The sequence below is a fragment of the Rhinolophus sinicus genome, linkage group LG01, assembly GCF_036562045.2.
Source record: "Rhinolophus sinicus isolate RSC01 linkage group LG01, ASM3656204v1, whole genome shotgun sequence".
Lineage (NCBI taxonomy): Eukaryota > Metazoa > Chordata > Mammalia > Chiroptera > Rhinolophidae > Rhinolophus > Rhinolophus sinicus.
In genome coordinates, this window is record NC_133751.1 from 205,456,782 (window position 1) to 205,479,344 (window position 22,563).

Here is a 22,563-nt window from a genome sequence, read left to right on the forward strand (position 1 = left end):
CCTTCAGTGTCTAATATGTTTGTGTGGAACCAAACTCCAACAAAACTCTAAACCACAGAATGCTGTATTGTCAACATTTGGATTTCCAAAATCCAACCGTCATCTACCATCGCTTGGTTGGTGTGATTTCAGACAAGTGACTGTTTCAGTGAAAAACCAAAAGACGAAAAGTTGACAGGCTGGCTGAGGGTCATTCCCTGGAAAGCCAGGAGCCACCTGAATCTTCACACTTGCAAACCTGTGCAGTCAGAAGGGTCTCCACGCCCCCCGGGGAGGGACCTGTAGGGCTGGAGGGGCCTGGCTCTCCAGGCAGCATGTGCCATAAGGTCGGGACAGAACACAGACTGGGAATCGGAACCGCCCTGTGAACCCAGGTGGACCGCAGCTTCTGTGGGGTGGAGGTGACAGGAGGAGGTGGCCTGCGCCATCTGCAGTGAGCTTGTGTGTGGAGAGCAGCACATCAGGCCCTTTGACCGCGCAGGACAGCAATGCATCGTCTAACACTGTGTTCCCTTCCTGTGTTACAGATGCTTTTGTGAACAGCCAGGAATGGACGTTAAGTCGTTCTGTCCCGGAGCTCAAAGTGGTGAGTGCTTCCCGTGGCCTTGGCACTTGTCTTTCCTCACCTGCAGGACCTGGGGCAGGAGAGGGGGTGGCCTGGGCTCCGTGGCAGGTGGGGTGGCCTGTGAGACACCCAGGCCTGCATCCCGAGGGGCCTGCTCGTCCCTGGGGCCCAGAGGTGGAGCCTGCTTCTGGGTGTGTCCCTGGAAGGGCCAGGTGTAGCTGGCAGTTTGGGGCTGGAGCCCTGAGCGTGCCTGTGATGGTGACATTGGACGGCCAGCGAGAGCCGTGTGTGTGCAGGGCAGAACCCACCTTTCACTGGCTCTGTCTGTGTGTATGTTTCTGATTCTCGCTCTCTCACTCGCGCGCACGCACACACACACACACGCAGAACCATGGCTTTATTTATTCTTTGTGGAATATCATGGAAGGTTTCTATAATGATCCATCAAGGTTTGGAATTCATCGTTAAAAAAAATGTGACTTTTTACTGCATTACAAAGTAGTGGCATAAAATTAAAAGAAGAACTTTGTTTTTATTGTAAACCTTAAATATTCTTTCCGTGGGATTATTTGAAGCTTCAAATCAGCTTATAAAAAATGACTTGGGTCTCGAGCACCAGCCCACTACGTGCCCACACCACACTCAGGATGAAGGAAGGGAACACGTAACTTTTAAGTAGACATGTTCTTTGTTACGAAGTAAGGAGTGTTTGGGGGATGTATTTGTATGTGTGTGTGTGTGTGTGTGGGTTTTAACTTCGGAAGTGACGGGCTCCGACAGGAGAGGAAGCAGGTACAGCGCTCCTCTGATGAAGTTTGGCTGCGGCCTGGACCTGCTCAGGTCTCCCGAGCTCCACACTGCTCAGTAGCTGCAGCCTGTCTGCCCCGGGACCCACGGGCCCTTGGACCCCTCCTCCCACCGGTTGGACGTGGGACAGGCTTCTCGTTTCTGAGCTGAGCAGCTTGCACAGTTCTGCACCCAGGTTCTGAAGGGAGCGTGTACAGCTTCTGAGGAGGGGACTTTTGTCAGCAGGAAAAAGGATCCATTTTAAAAACAAGGACCACTTGTGGGACGGCCTCCTGCCATTGGGAGGCGTGGTCCCTCCTGGTCCTGCCCTGTCACGTCTGGCACGCCCGTCCCCGCTGCCATCGCCGGGTGTTGCCGGCTGGGCCTTCTCCTCCCCCTCGCTCTTCCCACCAGAGTGCTGAGCCTGCTCTGGGCTCCTGCCAGCGGGTTTCTTTTCTCACGGGTGACAAAGGGTCCGTCAGTCCCTGTGCCCATTTCAGAAGCCCGGGTTCTGCAAGACTGACCTTGAAACTGCCACCTGTCCGCTGTCTGTGTTGTCACCACTATGCCTGGCATGGTGTGAACCCGGCAGGACACATTCCTGTGAAACGGATGCTGCAAAGCTGGCACTGTCACCACCAGGAATGTTTCAGAAAGGTTGGCCAGTTTCACATACGCCCTCGTGAGACCAACGTGCCCTGTGGTTTCCGCAGTCAGCGTAAAGCACCGGAATGGTGTTTGGGGACCGTGAGGACGGACTACGCTTTGAAAGCGCTTGCTCTGGGCGGGGCCTGTTGGGAGTGTGTCATTCAGCCCTGACAGCCAACCCAGGAGCTGGGTGCTGTCACTGTCCCCACTCCATGGACAAGAACTGGAGCCGCTGCTGCATGAAGACATTGCCCGTGGAGCTGCAGCCCGGACGGGCAGAGCGGGGATGCAAACCCAGACCGTGTGCTTCTGTCCACACCAGCACTGCCTGTAGGACTTTCTACACACGCTCTGCGTCTTCGCTGTCCGGTGTGGTGGCCACTGGCCCCCTGTGACTGAAGCACTTGAAGTGTGGCTGGTGTGAATAAAGGGCTGAATTTGAACATTGTATGTAATTAATTTAAATTGAAGTAGCCACCGAAGCCACGCTTTTGACCGTGTTACAGACTGACTGTGCTCACCGAGCATATTGAACCGTCTGGTATAGACCGGTTTGGGTAAAGGTGTGGGGGCTCCTGCCAGAGCCTGTGCCAGCCGGGGCCGAGGGTGCTAACTACCAGATACTTGTTTTGTGCTGGCATTTCAGCAGCACGTAATCGTCTGCAGTCACTGCCCGGGATTGTAGGAGGTGACGACCTTCAAAGGTGGTGTGGCCTCCTGTTCCCACAAATATACTCTCTGGAAGTGCTTGAGTTTGCCGCGGGGCCTGACTGCATCTGTGGCTCAGGAAGTGTGAGTGACTGTGCAGGGGTGTGGGAGGAGGGAGGTTCTCTCCGTCCTGTCCCCTCACCTGCGTGTGGACGGACAGCCCAGCAGGACTGCTGGCTCCTCCCGAAGTGCAGGCCGCCGGCCGCTCCTCCCCCGGCTGCCTCAGCAGCTGCCTTCCTGGCCAAGGGGCTCTCAGCGTCCACAGAAAGTGTCCCTTGTCCAGCCTCTGTGTGTCCATAGGCCTGCAATTGTCTCCTGCCCTCGTCCGAAGCCCGACACAGGTGGCCCGTTAGGTCAGTGCCTGCGGAAGCACTGACTGTTTCACAAACGCAGCGATGAAGTGACATAATAGCAAGCCTCAAATGGGCTCTTTATGTCCTGTTTTGCAAGACAGCTTCTGGAGTCTGTCCGAGGAAAGAAATGTCAGTGTTTGCTTTCTTGTCACGCATGGTGGTACCATGCCTTGTGCATTCTGTGGTTGTCTTACGGTCGGGCAGTCGGTGACCAGTCGCTTTTGGTGCCACAGTGGCTGCCAGCGCCGGCTGCTCTCATTGTGCCCAGCAGGCAGCACACACACGCTCAGTGCTGCTCTCTGGGCAGAGAGAACAGACACCTCTGCCGTCTTGCCTGCAGACGGGTTTAGGCAGCGACTTGTCACATCCTATTTGTGGGTTTTCATTGCTGGGAAGCTGGGAGTTTTGCTCTGAGCCTCGGTCTCCTTTTCCGCAAACCACGTGTTAGCAGGTGAGCAGTGAGTGTAGGCACGGTCGGGAGTCAGTTTAAAAAGCACTGGGGCTCTTTCTGCTCTCGTCATGTGGTGACGTCAGGTTCTGGCCGTGACCGCTCGTGGCCCTGCCCAGAGGGTGAAGGGCCGGTGGTGACGACGTGTGGCCACCTAAAACCCAGAGTTCTGCAGATTTCAGGACACCCTCAGCCTTGTTGCCTTGTTTCCCCCGACAAAGCCTGGAGACCCAGCCTGAGCAGTGCAGGGGCCTCGTGGGGCTTTCCTTCTTCCTTCGTTGTTTTATTTCCTCTGCGCAGTTGCCGGTCAGTTTCTGCCAGTGTTTCACGTTAGAATAATGCCCCTCATGTGCGAAAACAAACCCGGTGAAACCCCACCCCACCCCTCCTCATCCCGTCCCCGGGATTGATGGACTTGCCCTTTCTAAGGGCTGAGCTCTGCTTTGCACAGCGTTGGTGTGAGGAGGAAGGGCCGCTGCCAGGCTGAACAGTGTTTGATTTTGAGCATTTGCCTCCTCGGGAAAGAGAAAGTCTAATCTTAATTAAAAATTTCATTCTGTGGCATACTGTTTTGGATTTTCTCAGCATGGAGCTGACAAACAGCAGGTGCCCTTGAGCAAAAGAATAATTAATAGGTGGAAATTCTCGGCTCACAGAGGCCCAAGGTAAAAAGCAGACAGAAGTCAAATCAGGAAGGGAAACAACTTTATTTAGGGCCTGTCCACAGTCTGGCTTTGAGCCGCAGTAGTGAAGCTTCTCATTTAGACTCACTAGCTTTGGAGTTGTGCGTTCACACATTCTTTCATTCATTTAACCAGTGTCGCTGAGAGTCTGCCTTGCGCTGGGTGCCGTGCTGGGACACACAGGACCCAGGGGCAAATGGGACACAGTCCCGGCTCTTGGAGAGTCAGAGCCACACAGTGATGTTGGTCAGATGAAGGGGGAAGTCACGAGACAGCATTAGAAGGAGGAGGCTCAGGCGCGTTGACGAGAGGCCCCCAGTGGAAGCTGTGGCATTAGGAGGTCTTCTCGGAGGAGGTGACAGCTCATTGCTGACCCATGAGTAGGAGTAGTATTTCGGGCAGTGATTGATGTGGAAAGATCTAGGTGTCTGGAGACAGCAAGACCTGTTGGGATGTGGTCTGGGTGAGAGCAGGATGGGTTATGAGATACAGAAAGGTCAAATTTTAACTTATTTTTCAGTTTCGTGCCAAATTTGTTCTCTCCCATGTTTGTTCTAGTTACAACAACTAGATCAAACTGATCTCACCATCTGTTTATCGAACTGGCCAGTCTCCTTCCCTCACTGCCTCCCATCCATCCATTTATACATATAACATATTTTGGGGGGTCCTCAAATTTTAAGAGTGTAAAGGGGTCCTGAAGCCAAAATGTTGGAGAATCGGTGAGTTAGAGGCCTAGTCAACAAGCTGTACTAGTTAGTGGTCAGCCCTGGGGCTGCGGTGATAAGAAACCTTCACTTTCTAGGTTCAAGATACACTGAATAAAAAAGCTGGTTGTATTCTTTATATTGTCTCATGTTCTCAGGCTTATTTTGCTTATTAAAAATAATGTTAGAGGTTTATAACATACACTGTAATTACCTTTTTTTTTTTAATTTAAGCAGAAGAAGGTGTTAAAGAATACACCCCAACCATTAACTAATGGTGGGTCCATGACTGCAGATAATGTGGGGTTTCTCCTCTGTGCTTTTTAGTATTTCACACTTTTATTTACAAAGCAAATATAATAATAAAAAATACTTCCCCCAAAAGTCGAATAAAACATGTCCAAAAATCAAAGCAAACCCAGCCCCCCCCCCAAAATAAACCAAAAGTACGTGGCTATAAGAACGCAGGCACAAACTGTTACGTTTGTCCTCTAGCCCTGCCCACTGAGACACAGGCTGAGGGAAGGCGGGGGCCCCTGTTCAGAGCCAGGCCGTGCGCCCCCACAGAAGTCCGCCAGGATGAAGAGACGTCCCCCCCTGACAAAGCCCCGCCTTCCCTCCCCACCCCAGGTTGTCGCCCTGCCAGGGTGTAATGTTCAAGCCACACGTTGGCGTACTTGGCGTTTCCTTTGGTCTTGAAGCTCCTGAGCTTTCTGCATGTTACTGCACAGTCGAGACTAAGCATTAAAAGATTCAGTTAGGAAAGGACCTGAACCTTAGTGACATTTTTACCCATTACAAAACATACTTCAAACAGACACGCCTGGAAAGCCACCCCTCACTACGGAAATCCCTGGACGTTCCCCAGGCTGCCCTCCAGGGTAACAGACCCATCACAACCGCGTCAGTCTTTCTGCAGCGACAAGCTTCAAGTTGCCTGCCTGCTCCCTTTCCTTCATCGATCCATCCATCCGTCCTCCATCCATTTATCCATCTATCCTCCCTCCCTCCCTCCATCCCCCCATATTCACCAGGCACTTTGTTGGGTAGGAACCTGGTAAGTGTAGGGATGCAGCGGTGGTGCCCTGCTGGCCTTGTGAGGAAGGGACGGGTGCCCAGCTGAAAGGGCGGGTGAGCATTAGTGTTGTGACCTGTGTGTCGGCAGACAAGCCGTGTGCCCGGATTGGGAGGGAGGCCATTCGGTATAGTTCCTCAAACACTTGGGCTGTGGCCTGGGCAGTGGGAGTGCTGCCAGGAACATGAAATGAGGGAGTAACATTTTTGCTAAGATAATGTCAGAGTCCCTCTGGTTTTCTCGGGGTGAAGAGGCGGAGCTCACAGACAGGGAGATGAGCTAACACCCTCCCACGACCCAGCAGACAACACAGCCTACCCTTGTGTTTGTGAAGGAGCTTCAAAGTGCGAGCAAGGGTCCCTGACTTCTGGGCATGGAGGGAACAGCGGATGGCTCCTGGTATCTGGTGTGAGGGGCGGGTGGGGTCATAGAGGCTGGTGAGCAGGTTGGGGAGAGAATGGCAAGAACTGGCCAGGCTGAGGTGTCATTAACGGTCACTGTAGCTGCTGTATTGTTGTACCTGGAAGGGCGGCGGGGTGAGGACACTGGAGAACGAGATTCTGGAATTAGCAGCTTCCTGGGCGTAGGTGGGATGTGACCAGGCACACGTGGGGGCGTTAGGGTCGAGGAACTAGCGGAAGATCCAGGAGAAGCTGAGCTCCAGGGAAGGAGCCCACATGCACGGAGGGGGGTTGGGGAGGACGGGAAGTTTGAAGGAAGAGAACGTCGTCTACAGCGTCTGTGGCTGGGGCTGGGCCAAGAGCAAGAGAAAGGCTAGGGGATGCAGCGATAGAAGTCATTGGTGACCTCAGGGGCTGTGTCCTTGTAGCCACCGGAAGCAGGTGTAGCCTCGAGCCTGGGGCTGGTGGCCAAGCAGAGGGCAGGCTCCTCCTTAGAGGGACCTATACCCAGGGCGGGTCTCTTGTTTTCTTGTTGCATCTGATGGCGCGCACACAGACAGGAAAGTTCTAGTGGGGAAGGAAGAGATTAAAGTAGAGGGAGACGTTCTTTATAAGCAGCTTCTCAGAGAAGGTGACGGGGGAGTGAGCCCAGGTGAGGGACGCTTCCCGAGGGGCCTCACGTCCAGGTGTCTCAGCCATGGTGACGGGACCTTTTCTGAGCAAGTGCCGGCCCGTTCAGCCTGCTCTCAGTGGCGAGGGCTGTGCCCCTCTCATCACCCTGACTCTTCACGGTCATTTGTAATGTAGCTCTGTCCCTTTCTCAGCCCTGCAGCATGGAGCCTGCGTTCCAGAGAAGCAGCTTGCTCTCCTCCTCCGGCCAGTGCTGGCCTCGCCCTCGGTCCCTCCCCCACACAGTCCCCTCCCGGTGCACTTGAGTTCACCCAGTCCAACCGGGCTCCAGGCTCCTACCCAAAGCCCCAAAGGAATGCACCGGGATATCCTCCGCATTTGCATATTACCCTCCGGCCACAGTGCCCCATTTAACACCTATACCTTGCTCAGGGTGTGAAGGGTTCATGATAAATGATGGGCTGGCTGACACACCCTTTCCTGATGTCCCCACTGCACACAGTGTCTGGAAGAGTGCCGTCACTGGTGTGTGTGGGGACAGTGTCCACACCCTCAGAGCCGTAGAGGCTGATGAGAAGGGGAGGCGGTAATGAAGCTGCTGGGGTCCTTTTTCCTCCAGCAGGCGGATCCAGTGAGCCCAGTTCTGACCGTCCAGCTGGTGTGTAGTTGTGATTTGGGGACTCGCTGCACGTTTTGCCTGCTTTTGCACGTTGGTGAGTAGCCTGACGTCACGGTACGTAACGGCCGTCTGTTGCTTTGTTTCAGGGGATCGTGGGCAATCTGGCCAGTGGCAAGTCTGCGCTGGTGCACCGCTACCTGACCGGCACGTACGTCCAGGAAGAGTCTCCCGAAGGTACGCTGGGGGGCGGGCAGCCTCGGGCCTGAGCATTTCAGATTTGTTTTGTAGCCTATTCTAAGCCGTTACTGTGATGTGTCACATGTCAGAGCACCAAACTACCAGGCTGTAGAAATCCTAAGGGATAGTGTTTCCTGCGTAGTGTTTTAGCCGACCTGTTATACGCCATGTGCCTTTGGGAGCAACAGTCGAACCATGGAATGAGGTGGAACTTAGTTCCCCCCCGATAGTTCTGTCCTGTCAAATGTTAATCCAGTGTTAGTCCTTTAAATACGGCTCAGACATTGATCTCGATATTGAGTTCATACCTAATTTGTCCGTCCTGTGACTCAGTCATACCCACGAGCCTTTCAGATCACCGACCACTCTATGCTTGAGTGTGTTTTCCCCTTATATTGTATTATAAACTTTTAATAATAATTTTGTGTGAGAAGAAGACGTTTTGTGTGCCATTGGGCTTTCACTTCTTCAGTTAACATCTCCATGATGTTGTGGTTTTTTTCTGCTTTAAGTAAAATTATGGTAGTAATACCCATTCAGCCCCCATGTTCCCTAATCCAGGTATAGTTCACACGCAATTTTTCTAAATTATATTTTCTCTCCGTATAACCTTTCAAAATCCAACTCTGAGACACTGAATTTCTGGTTCCTTCTTTTTCTTACTGGCTGTTCCATTCTTTGCAGATATGGATGCAGGTAACTATACGTTTTCTTCATGGCAGCGCTTGTCTTGTTTGAAGAGAAGAGGCACAGCTTCGTACTGTACTGTCGTCCCTTCCCTCGTGTTCTGTGTCCCATCCTCTTTTGTTTCATTTTATCTTTTTTTGTAAGTTAAACATTTCACCCTGTTGTGTCCCTTAGACGTGTTTTTAGAAGTAGTCCTAAGTAGCTTCCTGTGTTTCCTGTAACACCTGTTCTAGTGTTTAACTTTTGTCCCGGATACTGTGGAACCGCTCGGAAAAGTACTGAGGGATGGAATTCTGTGGCATCTTGGCTTGGGTTCTGCCATTGATTTGCAGACGTTTTCACACATGTAACAGCCTCGCGGTGGTCACATCAGGCAGAGGCCTACTTTTTGCATTACCCATCCTGAGAGGCCAGCCTTGGACGATCAGAGGTTAATGCAAAGGCTTGAGGGTGGGATTCCACGAGCTAGCACCTGGCCGTCCTATGGAAAGTGTGTACAGGTGCTAGAAAGTTGTGTGGTTCAGACAGGTGAGGAAGCTGAGGAAGTGAAGAGTCTCTAATTCCTTTCCTGGGATCTGTACCTGGGCCATGCTGGTGTATTTGTCGCTTTGTGTCTGAGCCTGGCTTTTAGCCGTAGTCATTTTGATTTCCCTAGAGGGTCCTTTAGAGATTTTTCCTTGGGTTTTCTACTGACTTCTCGGGACTAGCTGTTATATAGCTTGATACCATGAGCTGTTGAGCCCTGGGTATCCTGACTGCAGGTGAAGTGACCACCTCGTCGAGTAATCTGCCTGCATCCTTCCCCACCCGCCGTGGGCTTTCCGATTCCAGCTGGGTCCTGAGGTTCTGTGGTCTGGGCCCCAGATTTTGTCTCAAGGCTCTGGCTTTTCTCACGTTTGGTTCCGCTGTGTGGTGCGGTTGGTGCGGATTCACTGGTTGTTTCACTCAGGGGCACCTCTTCCCTCCTTCTCCAGTGCCATCTGCCATTTTCCCTTCGCGTCTTCAGTTTGTCCCATCGCATTTGGACCTGACTGTGATGTCTTTGCAACCGGCCTTATATTTTGATTAGCATGAAGGCATTTCTCTTGAATGTTCGTTCATACAACAGCGTAAAGATTACACCCTGTGGGGGGACCTAACCTGTGGTCTCTAATAGCCCAGCTTCTCTGCTTTTTCAAGTAACCCATTTACTCCACCGAATCTTGTGGTATCGCATTACAGTTTTAAAAAGATGTGATTTTTTTAAGTGCAGAAAAGCCAACGCAAGTACCTGTAGGGGCCTCCCGCCTTTATCTGCAGAGTGGAGACATGTTCTCCCTCTGTGGGTCTGTCCCAAGGCCTCCTGGGGCAGGGGAATGACTGTCCAGTCTTTTGTCTCAACTTCAGGAGCTCAGCTGGCCACCTGTCCTCTCACTGATTGACTGCAGGTCCAGGGGACTGGGTGCCAGGAGCTCAGAGCGGCACCCCACCCAGGTGCCTCCCGTGGGCTCCAGGTGCTAAAAGAATCGTGAATACAGGTACTGCCTTGTACCTGGAAGCCTGTCAGCCCCTCGAATCCCTGTTTCCTGGGGCCGGCCACCCATGCATGCCTAGAACGGGCAGGTGTCCACGTCTTAAGGAGAACAGGCAACTGACTCCCACATCCTGTCTCAAAATGCCAGTAGGGAGGAATGGTCGCTGGTTGTTTATGAAAGAAAAGGAATTTACAGCGTGATTGCTCGCTGTCTTGCTATGCTGAAGTGTTTTCTCACGGTCAGGGAGCTTATAGCAGCAAGGGATTTCCATTCTTGTCGAATGTGTTAATGCCAGTCACCTACGTGTGCTTTATCGAGAAGCTTTACATACAGAATGCTCTGGAGTTAAGTTTACGCTCTGTGTGGTGGCCCAGGTTTGTGGAGAGATGGGGCAGCGGGACTGCTCTCCTGGTGGTGCAGGCGGGAGATGAGGCCATGATTGCACAACCCCCCATTACTGTGGAGACAGAAGGGCAGGGCAGACCACAGGTGACGGAAGCCTGTGGGTGCCAGGCCGAGGGGACTGGACTTTGCGTGAGCTGTGAAGCCGTCCCATCCCTGGTGTCACTACCTTCCCATTTTCCCTCCTGTCCTCTTACAACTGCTGGCATGAGGGCTGCCTCTGGCTCCAGGTGGGCAGCGACTTGCCGTGGAAGGCATGTTGCCGCTGGCGTGGCTGTGTGATCGCCCCCACACGCTCGCTGGAGCTCCCTGCTCTCCTCATGTCTGTATATGGCGGGTCATTTGATTTAGCTAATGTGCAGATATCCCTTAGCGTTCCTCTGAGTCGTGGCAGGGATCTAGATTGCTGGGAGGGTTAAGGTGGCAAGGGACTTCCTGTGTCCAGAAGAATTCATTCTCGTTGCCCCCCCCCTCCTGACCCCCTGACCCCCAGTAGAAAACTCTGATGCAGGGTGGTCTCCCAGCCTTCACCTGAGCGCACTTTCCATCAGATGGGCTTTAGCTGCGTCTTAGAGGATAACATTTGTTGTGTTTTAATGGTGTGATACATTTTGGTTGATATTCTTATAGTAAAAAGAGCTGACTCACACAATTTAGATAATTTTAAACATGCAGTTTAAATGAGGGATGGATGTAAATATTACATGTGCTTTTTAATGAGTGAATTAACAATGCAAAAGTGAGCAACTCAGCAGGGAGCCTGTGGTGCCGTGAAAGTGATCCAAAGAGTAAAATTCTTGTACCGGCAAATACCCTCTTCAGGAAGTGAGTGAGAGAGTGATGTACATGCATTTTCAGTCGTAGGGTTGCAGTAACAAATTGCCACAAACTTGGTGGCTTATAACAACAGATGGATTCTCAGCCCTGGAGGCCAGAAGTCGGTCAGGGTGGTGACAGGGCTGTTCCGTGCCTCTTCTCGCTGCTGGTGGTGACTGGACCCCAGCATCCCTCCAGCCTCTCACGCTGTCCTCCCGAAAGGACACATAAACCTCCTTGGCCTTCTCCTGTGCCTGTGTCCAGAGTTCCCTCTCCTCACGAGGGCACTGGTCACGGGGTTAGGGCCCACCCTGCTCCAGTGTGACCTCATCTTAACTTGACTGTATCTGCAAAGACCCTGTTTCCAAATGAGGCCACCTCAGGCACTGGCAGTTCCTACTGGAACGTGTCTTTTGTGGGACAGAGTTCAGCCCACAGCAGTGTGTACAGGATACACACATGGTGTTCAAACAGAAGCTGCACTCAGAACGGGTGAGGGGCCCGTTACTTCTGGTGACAAGCGTGCAATGGACGCCCCCGACCTCCCTGTGATGTTAACGACTGATACTCTAGAACTTCACAAAGATGAATTGGTTTACATGTGACCTTCACAGGTCTGATGGGAATTTCACAGCTGTCACTCACGCTCGGTAAAGAGAATCAGATGAAAATGACTGCGTGGCCATTAGTGTCCTATTAATGGCTGCTAATTAGAATTGTGAATGACGTTTGGTGTATAATTTGAGTTTCTACCTCATGTGTTTAGGGTCTTAATAGTCACTGCATCTCATCATATCCTATGTGACCGCCACTCAATTTTTAACTCTCTCCCTTCAGAAAAAGGAGAGAAAAGCAGGCACCCAGTATTATGTGAGAATTTGAAACAAGGACCTGCCCAGAGACACATCACCCCTTGCGGGACAGGGTTCATGTGTCCTTCAGAGATTCCGAGTCATTGCTTGAAACCTCGTCCCTGTGACATTCCTCTCTGCCGCTCCTCCCGTCGCTCACACCGTGGGCCATGCTGAGCTGTGCAGCGCAGCTCGCAGGAAAGGACCTTGGGCCCAGAAAAGCCAAAGCCCAGCGGGTGTCTTCCTGTTGGCAGTAACGGGGCAGGAACCACTTGCTCTCTGAGACGAACCTAAACCGTCTGGTGCAGTGAGAGGAAGACTGTAAGGTTGGTGGTGACAAACGTAGAAATGTCCAGAGATCTTTCTTCCTGTGATTATAAAACTAACTGCTCTCAGCTAATTTTTTTAAGGAACTTTAGGCTTCTGAATGAGGTGAAAGTGCCTGGATGAAGTCATGCTGTCTGAGAGTCTCTTTCATTCAAATTAGGAATAAACCCTCGCCCCGGTGTGGAAGGGGTGGAAGCAGGGCAGGCACCTGCCTCCCCGGGAGCAAGGGTCAGCGGTGTCATTACCTGCTGCAGCCACAGGAAGGGATTTGCTGACAAGGGCCTTCACCTGCGTGACTTAGGAGCCACTGACTGTGACATTCCTGGTTCCTCGTGAGCTGAAGTCCTCAGGGACTCATTCCTTAGGTGGATGAACCCTCAGCCTCTCGCAGGCTCTTGTCAACTCACATTTGTGGGCAGAAAGCTCTCAGGCCATGGCAGCCCCGAACCTGTGTAGGCCGGCAGCCAGCAGTGTCTGGCCGAGAGCCTGGGGGGGGTGGGGCGTGCCGCCTCTCACCTCCAGGAGCCTGGCACCGTCATCTCCGCAGTGACGGGAGAGCCGTCCCTGTGCTTTCCTGTTACTCTCTGTGACTGAACGTGTGTGGCCACACTGGGAGCTTCCCACAGCAGGCTCTCCACTCCTCCCCAAAATGGAGAACGTGGATTTACTGCTAGGAACTGGCCCTGCATCACTGCACAGATACAACAAGTGAAGATAGTCCGACGAGCACAGGCGAGGAACTAAAGGTGGATCTCCCAGTAGGAGTTGGTCGGAGGACAGGGAGAGGAAGCCAGCGTCCTCCCAGATGGGAATTTCTCCTTTTGGAATCCTCTGAAACAGACAAGGGACATGGAAGAAACCTGAGTGTCTCCTGATTAGGAAAAGTTCCAGGAAACATGTTAGATACTAAGTGATTGTAACTATTAGGTAAGGAAAGAGAAAATGGTTGAGATAGTAAGGCTGACAGTTCATATCACTGAAGGTAGGAAATTAGACTCTTTGAACATAAGTAATAGGAAATTCCAAAATGTGCTTTTGTTTTGTGTCTGAATAGTAGGAAAGTATACTGGGTGTGTTCCAGCTTTTAAATCTCCGGAGTCTTGTTTCTGGGGTTATATCAGATGCATGGAGTTTGGTAAAGACCTGGAGCTTTCCTCAGAAGGAGTGAGGTCCCCATTCCAGGGAGAGATCTGGAAACGCATGGCGTGTTCCTTAATGATCAGGGCTGTGATGATGGGTGGTGTGGCAGGTGGAGTGGCTTCAGGCTTGGAGGCCGGACATGACAAGATGAAGCAAGGGGGTGTGTGGGGAGCTGGAGCGTCTTGCTTCGTGGAGCCTGGCACGTGGGACTTCAGGGCTGGAGGGGCCGCCTCCCCCACCCCGCGGCCCAGTCCCCATCCTGCCTGGACTCTTGAGGGTCTGCAAGAACTGCCTTGTGGGGACAGAGCCAGGAGTGCAGTTTCCAGGCTCTCGGCCTCACATAGACAGGTGCTGGCTCAGGTAGTAAATGGCCATCAACTGTGATTGGATGGCCATCAGCTGTAACCAGTGAGCCACTGGCCACTAATATAACTGCCGTGGCGACACTAGCAGCAAATGGGGGCTAGCAAGAAGATGGTGGCTGGCAAGCGCGGATTGCAGTTAGCATGGCGGGTTGCAGGTTGTGTGGCTCCAGCTTCCAGTGAGACCATAGTGGTATGACTCCCCTACCTATGGCTCCGTGGGTGTTCCTTTTTGGCCTCACCATGTCCTGCGTTCTTATGTGGGGAGTGGGACCAGCGACCCAGCATGACACCCCCCGTGATACACCTTCTGGAAGCTTCCAACCCAGGGACATTGAAATTTGGGCTTCTGTCATGCGGGGCGGCCTGCAGGGTCTCTGGTTCCACTCCCCACATAAGAACGTAGGACATGGTGAGGCCAAAAAGGAACACCCACGGAGCCATAGATGGGGGAGTCATACCACTATATTCTCGCTGGCGGCTGGGTTGGAGACACAGGAAGCAGGAGCCACACTGTCCGCAACCCGCCATCCTAACTGCAATCCGCGCTTGCAGGCTCAGCCACCATCTTGCCAGCCCCCCATTTTCTGCTAGTGTAGCCACGGCAGTTATATTAGTGGCCAATGGCTCACTGGTTACAGCTGACGGCCAACTAGCCACAGCTGATGGCCATGCAATCACAGTTGATGGCCATTTACTACCCGAGTGAGCACCTTCCACGTGAGGCCGAGGGCCTGGAAACCAGTCCTGGCTCTGTCCCCACAGCCTCCCCGCCTGTCTCAGCAGCGCACTGCTCTTGCCGTCTCGGGCAGGTTGCCGTCCTACTGAACCTCAGCTTACTCTTCGCTGCTTCACGGCTGGTGCAGGGCCCATAGACGGGTGTGGAAGCCTCTGCGTTAACCCCTGGCTCAGTGACTCACACCTGGGAGCCGTGGGTCCCGGCTCCTTCGCCTTCCCGTGCCAGGTGGTCAGCCCAGCCCCCTCGGCTGTTCCCAGGAGTGACGTCTGGTCCTCGCATCCTGCTCTGATCAGACCCCAGCTCTTCTGTTCCTTGATCGCACCCAGACCAGGCTGTGCAGTGCCTGAGGCCTTCCCTCACCAGTGCTCTCACTGGAGCTCAGAGACAGTGTCATCAAAACTAGAGTCCTGTGCGAGTGGCCTGGGACCCAATGATGTGATCTAGAAACTAGAGAAAAGAGGAGAATTGAAAGTGGGCTGACTACCCCGCTCAGGTTTTTCCAGATTGGGCTGAGTTCTGTGAGGTCTTCCTCACACGTGGGGGTGGGGGTGCTGTATGGACGCACATCAGGAGCGTCTCTGGTGGTAGGAACAGACTCCATGCACCGTGACAGTTCCAGTGCGTGGGACAGCAGGTGACCACGCCTTGTCCTGCCGGCGTTCTGAGTCTCACTGCTGTCCTCCCTGGGTGAATGGCCCTGGGGTTTCCACTGTGGGCTTGCCCTGCCTGTTCCCAGCTGCCGATGTCACGTGCTGGTGGACAGTTCTGGTGGTCACTTCTGCTGGCTGTCAGGTCAGCTGGCTGTCCCTCCGTTAGTCTTGCCTTTTCCCTTCAGGCCTCGGCCTGGAATTGCTTTCTAACAGATGCATCTGTCTCAGGCAGTAAGTGTGTTCTCAGGAGCACATGTCTCTTAAATAGTTTTTTAATGAATGTTTACTTCGTTTCTTAGAAACAGACCATGTGGTAAACTTTACTTGGGCCCATTTTCTGGGACACATGAAATGCATTTAAGCTGTCAGTTCCAGAAACCCTTTCCAAATCAAATAAAAAAAAATGTTTGTCAGCTACCACTGCTCAGCAGATGTTAGGGTTTATTTCTAAACACGTTCATGGGTGCTGTTTAATGTTCCAATGGAAAAAAAAATTATAAACTCTAATAAAATTTGAGTAGTTTTGAAATCCAGCCATTTAAATTTTTCAACATAATTTTACTGTTACTTGCAACCAAATGATTATAAGTATGTGATAATTTATTTTAATGAGTATTATCTGGAAGCCTTATATTGGGAGCCTACTGGTAGGTTGGTTGGTTTAATGGGTGAAACAGACATCATTTCAGCCGTCTTCTCCGATTATTTCAGATACTAAGCCAGTGTCTAACCACGGCAATGCCATTGCTCATCTCTTGTCGTCATGTTGATAACAGTGAGCGAAGTCTGCCGTCCTCACACGGCAGCCGTGGAGGAACAGGTGGTACTGTCTACACCAGGTGAAGTACTGAAATATTACCAGCACTCCCAAGGCATAAAAGAGAAGCATGCTGTACCTTATTTTGAACCAGAAAAAGAAAGCTGTAAAATTCGAATAAGGAGGTTGTCATGTTATTGGCATTGATGAAATTGGCAGTACAAAATGTGTTTTTGCGTTGGTTGGAACTCGGAACACACACTCGTCCCATATTGTTCTCATTAAGTCGACAAGAAACCGCGGACCCACTGCGCCCTGGGCACTGGGCCTGCGGTCGGGCGTGCATTCCAGAGAGAGGAGGCTGCTGGGGACATAACTCTAATTCATGGTAGTGATTTACACCTGGCCAAGTGAGAATCTGTGAGCGCTCGGAAGAGGACGTGCTGGCCTCTGCTGGGAAGAGTCCCCAGGCCCCCCGGCAGCCCACAGATGCTCACTGATGTCATTGGACTCTCAGAGCCCCCAAAATAGCATATGCGTGCTGTAGGCACCACTGCTGCCCTGACACCTCGTGACACTGAAAGTTGTTTCAAAAGCCATGTCTCTCGTCGGAAGACGGAGACGAGGGTGTAGCACGTTTCACATCTGCAGTTACCACATCATTTTTCCTAGAGAAATTGTTAACTCCTAAGGTGTGTTTTAAAACTTGAAATGCTTGCGCTTTTTATTGCAAGTTAGAAAATAGCCATTGGCTCTGTCACAGCTGGGTCACCATGGGCGTGGGCCCCTCGGTCCATGGCTGCTCCTCCCCACGACCGTTGGCCTTGATGGCGCCATCTTGCTGGCAGCCGGCCCCGGTCCAGGGACCCAAATGGCAGCCGGCCAGACCCCCGCTAACCTGGGCAGCGGCTGGCTCTGATCTGATGTGGGTCAGTGTTCATTGTAAGACTAGCCTTTCTAGGTTGGAAAGAATGGAGGACTTAACGTAAATGAGCTTAACTAGAAAAGAGGGGTTTCATTAACTCGCATACTGGGAGCCCCTAAGGGGATGGATTTCGCTGTGGAAAGACCCTAATCTGCTGACCAGTGTACGCTCACGAGGACGCTGCCTCTCCCGCTTCCTGCCCCGCTGGGCGTCATGCTCTCAGCTGGGTCTGCCTGCCTGGTGGCAACAGCTTGCCACCTGGTCCCTAGTGCTCACGGGACATGGGGAGGAAGAACGGAAGGTTTTTCCCAGCTCCAGCGAAAGCCTCACTGGCAGCTCTGACTGGCATCGCTTGAGTCCCGCACTTTTCCTACATCTTAACCAGTAGGTTAAGGGGGCTTTCTGATTAGATACTTTCCCGATTCACCGGTCTGTTAGACCCAGTCTGTCTCGCGAGACCCTGGTGGCCTTAAAGACGTGATGGATACTGTTGGAACTCACCCCACTGTGACCTCTGGCAAATCTCTCATTAGGTGGACCTCAGGCTTTTCAGAAAGATTTTCCTTCTTGATCTTCAAGGACAGAAGACGTACTCTTTGGTCATTGTGCGCTGTTTGGATCTTGAAGCATCAGCTCACAGAATCATTTCTCTGCATCCCCCTTCCCACCATCGTCTTTATTCACCACCTCTTGTTCCCTTTCAATCTGTCTTATTGGTCCCAGGACCAAGAAGACACTCATAACCAGCTTTTAACTAAGGCGATCTGACGTGAGGGTGAGAGGTTTTCAGTGGAAGACCGTACAGAGAAGAAGGAACAGTGGGTAGAGGTCTGCCTCAGGCGAGCTGGGGAGACGAGAGGGAGGAGGCCGGGGGGTGGGGAGCTCCCCAAGCACCATGGTGTGGGTCAGGATGGAGGGGTTCGCATGGCAGAGGAGGCTTGGTATTGATGCCAACATGCGGACCACACATCCCCTCTGTGGCTGGTAGGAGATGAACTTAACCTGCTGTGTGAGGAAAGTGCTGCATCCTGTAAGATCGTGCTCGACCTCAGAACTCTAAGTGCAAACTTTATTTGGGGTCATGGCAAACTCCCAGGGCCAGGTCATGGGAGAAGGGTGGTCAAGGTTCAAACACCAGCAGCAAAATAAGACAGAAAATTGCATAAAGGAGAAGTGGTGGTGCGATGGGAAGGCCCCCCAGTTCTCCCTCTGCTTCACGTGTCCTGCAGGAGTCGGGTCCCGCCAGCCTGAGAGCTGAGGCACCGGTGGGAGCAGGCGTGAGGTCTGAGATGGGGACAGACAGTGTGCGCACGCGCGCCTGTCCTTACACGTGTGGCACCGACGGCTGTTAGTTCTCTACACCAGAGGACAGTTTGGTGTGATGCATACGCATTGACCATGAATTCGGGGTGGTTGACCCAGGCCAGAAGAGTCAGCTCACAGTCAGTCTTCTGTCCATCGTAGGTGGCTTCCTGTAGGCCCTGTGCTGGGAAGGATTCGGAGGCAGGATCTCGGTCCCCTCACATCCCTTGTGTGTGGGATGGGTGACTCCTGCTCTGCATCTGGAAGCTGCTGGTGTTCTGTTCACACCGCCCTGAGGGCAGCACCTGTGCCCAGCCATTGTTACCCTTTTTTCAGCCCCATTTCTTACTGTTTTGCTTATTTTAAAAACAGCGCCACCACAAACAAAAGAAGAACCAGCCCTTGTGCTGTTTGGGGACGTGAACGGGCCAGGGGGGTAGAAAGAGTGAGGAGTGTGTGGGGGAGATGGCGGGGGGACTGGTAACAGAAAGCAGGTCACAGCATGTCTTCACCTCTACACGAGCACGAGGGGACCCGCGTTTAGGTGAATGAGGAAGGGAGGTTTGGAGCCTGGTCAGGAAGGAGGGAGGTGTGTGGGGCCTGTCCAGACCCAGGTGTGGTGTCACTGCACAATCTGAGTGGATCAGACTGGCTGGCGTGTGCGTCCTCCATCAGGGCCCAGGGGCGGGGACAGCAGCCCCCGTGGGGAGTGGCTGACAGAAGGATTCTGAGGGGAGTCAGGGCGGCCGCACCTCTGGGCTCCTGCCAGGTCATTCCACGAGTGCTGGCTTTGGAGAGGGACACCAGAGGACAAGTGGGAAGAGCCCTCACACCCTCTGGGCGTTGGAACTAACTCGCATCGTGGTGGGAACCCACCGACCACTGAACCGTCCACAGCCCCACGAGGAGTGATGCTGCTTGTTAGGTCTGAGAAACTCCGCTGCATGGCGTATTCAGGGCCATAGGCCCGGGCACCTCGTTCCACTTGGGTGGGAGCCTGGCGGTGCACAGGTGGCAGATGCAAGCTAAGCAGGAGCTCCTGGGCCCTGCAGGGTCGGATTCTGCCTGAGAGGCCATGATACACGTACATGCACACACTCACACGCACACACGCGTACACATGGGAGGACGCCCTGGGCAGTCCTGTCTCCGGCTCACACTGGATGCCAGGCTTTGCTCCAGGACTTGATGGTGCCCCGCTCAGAGGGTGCCAGTTCTCCAGGGTGTTCTTGGGAACCAAAGTCTTCTCTAGGATGGAGACAGAAACTTGGAGACAAAATCTGCTGAACTCCCATTAAAGTACTTACACTGTTTCCATAGGAATGTAACAGAGTCCCCCAACAGAAAGTGGGCAGTGACAGGCCAAACAGTGTGCTTGCATCAGCCAGAGAAATGTCAAAGGGGACACTGCCTGTCCCACCGGGATGTCCCCTACCTGGGCTATACTGCCCAGGAGCGAAAAAGTGTTATTGGCATTTCTAAAGGTTTGTAAAAACAAATAAACAAAACCCCAACAGAAACAAAGAAGCATGCGGCCCCCAGTGCCCAGCATATTTATTACCTGGCCCTTTACAGAGATGGTTGGCTGACCCCGCCTCTGCAGCCTGTGAAAACAGCATGGAGGGCTAAGATGCGTAGGTTTTCTTGGTTTCTCCCTACGGTCAGTTCTACCAGCAACCACCCTTTTCTAGTTTCTTGAAACAAACACCTGATTTATATTTAGAGATTTTGTGTGAACGATTTCTAGGTAGTACTTTCACGTGTTCGGTTCTAAAATTGCACACACGAGTAGTTTACATGACAAATTTTTTTTTTTTTAATAAAAAGTTATTTTCACGTGGGAAACACTAGCTTAGAGCAGTAACATGTGAGGGACCCAGAAACCATCTGCCCGAGTGTTGGTAGCCGGATGACCCCCCCTCCGGCTTCTGTTTGGTGCTCACCTGCTCACTCCCACGTGTTTGCACACTCCTGCCTGGGAGTGTACGTCTCAGGCCACGGGGGGTGTGACTTGCCAGGAAGCCTTGTTTAAATACTCAAGGTGAGGAGGGAAGCGCTTTCTCCCCAATCTGCAGTGCTCCTTGTAATTGTACTTTTTTTTAGTGCTTAAAATAAATGTGCAGAATACTAAAAATAAAACCAACAAATAACCTTAGGTACATTTTCTCCCAGAGAAACAAATATGCGTGACTAAATATATTTTATTAATTTACCGCCCAAGCTATTTCCAGATAGTAGTAGACGCTGGAACATCCAAGTACAAACTCAGCAGTGGGTGTTGGAATATTTCCAGTAAACAGCTTGCTTCTCTGGCTATAAATTAGATTATCTTGGGGGAGGGCATCATTATATGACTATTTTCTCCTTCTGAGTGGTGATTGAAACCCAGCCCCCACTGCCCCGTCCTCTCAGGGTTGCAGGGCACAGGCTGCGTCTGCGCATGGTGCCAGCGCCTGGTCCCCCGCCCAGCCAGCTCGCCTTATCAGTTTCCTTTTCCGTCCACTGCCCTTGACAATGATAAGCTCCATGAGGGCAGAGGTTCTGTCGTGTTCATCCTGTTGGTGGCACCAGCACTGTGCTTGGCACATAAGGGGACTTGCTACCGTGTTTCCCCGAAAATAAGACCTAGCCGGACCATCAGCTCTAATGCGTCTTTTGGAGCAAAAATTAACTGGGTATTATATTATATCCGGTCTTATAAAGACCTGGTCTTCCATTAAAATAAGACTGGGTCTTATAGTAATTTTTGCCCCCAAAGACGCATTAGAGCTGATGGTCCGGCTAGGTCTTATTTTTGGGAGAACACAATAAATAACTGGTTGAGCAGTGGTTCAGAAGCCCAAGATTTTATTGGGAGGTAACACGGGGAAATTGGCAGTGAGGCCCTTACAGTTGAAGAAAAGGCAGAAGGCACACGGGACACTTGTACATGTACTGGTGAGAACCAAAGTGTCATTAGTTGGGTATAAATTCCCTTGGGTTATTTTATCACTCGCTTACACGGGGGTCCCGCTCTGAGACTGAAGCACGTGCACCTGGGTAGATAGTGGGGCTCTGCCACGGGGGGCGTCCCTGTGTTGTCTTCCTGGGGCCCCCTGCGCAGCTCGGCCACGACTTGCTATTTCAGAAGCTGCTCTGACTTGGGGAGAAGGAAGTGTTATCCTGAATCTTCCAGAAAACGTGGAATTAGCACAAAATATTAGGAAAAGTCTGGAGATGTGGGCCTGAGGTTGACCCTTGGAAAGGCCGCTGAGTTATGGGGGAAAGTACTGAGTTGTGTGGAGGGCAGTGTGTTAGCTTTGTGGGGGTTTGGTTCTAACTTCCAAACACTGCTTCGCAGGAAAGTCTGAGTGTGTGGAGCCAGGACCGCATAGTGGGTCTGGGGGCTCCGAGCCCAAGGCCAAGTACCTGAGATTCTGCAGCCTTTGCTACGGGCATCATTTTGTTGGGGGTACGGTTAGTTTAGGGCAATTTTAGTGTTTTTTCTAGGGGGATGCTAATAAAACTTAGGAAAAGTGAACTTAGATGCTGATGACTAAAGACTGGCCAGGTAAACCAGCCTGCACACCTGGCCAGAGTTGTGTGTCTATTTTAGTCTTTAAATGACATTACGTGGAGGAGAGAGCTCTTAATAGGTTCTATGTGTTAAACTGCTCATTTTACTACTCGATTTATTATTCTATATAACTGTGAACTGTCATGCTGAGATGTAAGGAAATTGAATGTAACTATTGGTAAACAAACCACTTCCTCAAACATCAGTTTCCAACTTCTTTTTGTGCAGCGATAGCATATTTGTAAAGACGGTTTATGTAGGTCCCTGGAACATGATGGCGTTTCATTCATAAAACTTGTACACCTTCTGGTTTGTACATTTCTGACCATTGCTTACCAAAGACCACAACAAAGCTGTCTCTGTGGACACTCAGGAGGACCTTAGGGTCTCCAATTTCAGTGCTACATCTGTTGTTTCAGCCTGTTAATTTCGGCTTTGTTTGCTTGACGTCGAGTGCTTGAGCTACACAAATTAGTGACGCTTTTAAAATAAATGCACAACCTGTTTTCAATTTCAAGATACTCTTCCAGTAAGTAGTAGGTTGGTGCAAAGGTAATTGCGGGCTTTACAATTATTTTTAACCTCTTAAACCGCAGTTACTTTTGCGCCAACCTAATGGATCCAACAGTGTTCAAGTAGTAAGAATAATGGGACTTTGAAAATTGCAAGTTGAGT

The 22,563-nt window shown here is 51.8% G+C and overlaps 1 protein-coding gene across 15 annotated transcripts in view; it reads left to right on the plus strand.

Annotated features, from left to right (window-relative positions):
- Positions 1–22,563, plus strand: part of AGAP1 (ArfGAP with GTPase domain, ankyrin repeat and PH domain 1) — a 513,425-nt gene that overhangs the window by 169,443 nt on the left and 321,419 nt on the right. For 8 of the 15 annotated variants that reach the window (XM_074315517.1, XM_074315549.1, XM_074315485.1 and 5 more), the window contains exons 2-4: positions 528–586; positions 7,770–7,857; positions 8,545–8,556. In XM_074315517.1, coding sequence (XP_074171618.1) covers positions 528–586; positions 7,770–7,857; positions 8,545–8,556 — 159 coding nt within the window. The remainder of the gene's footprint in view (positions 1–527; positions 587–7,769; positions 7,858–8,544; positions 8,557–22,563) is intronic. The other 7 variants (XM_074315523.1, XM_074315532.1, XM_074315538.1 and 4 more) reach the window with 1 other exon arrangement.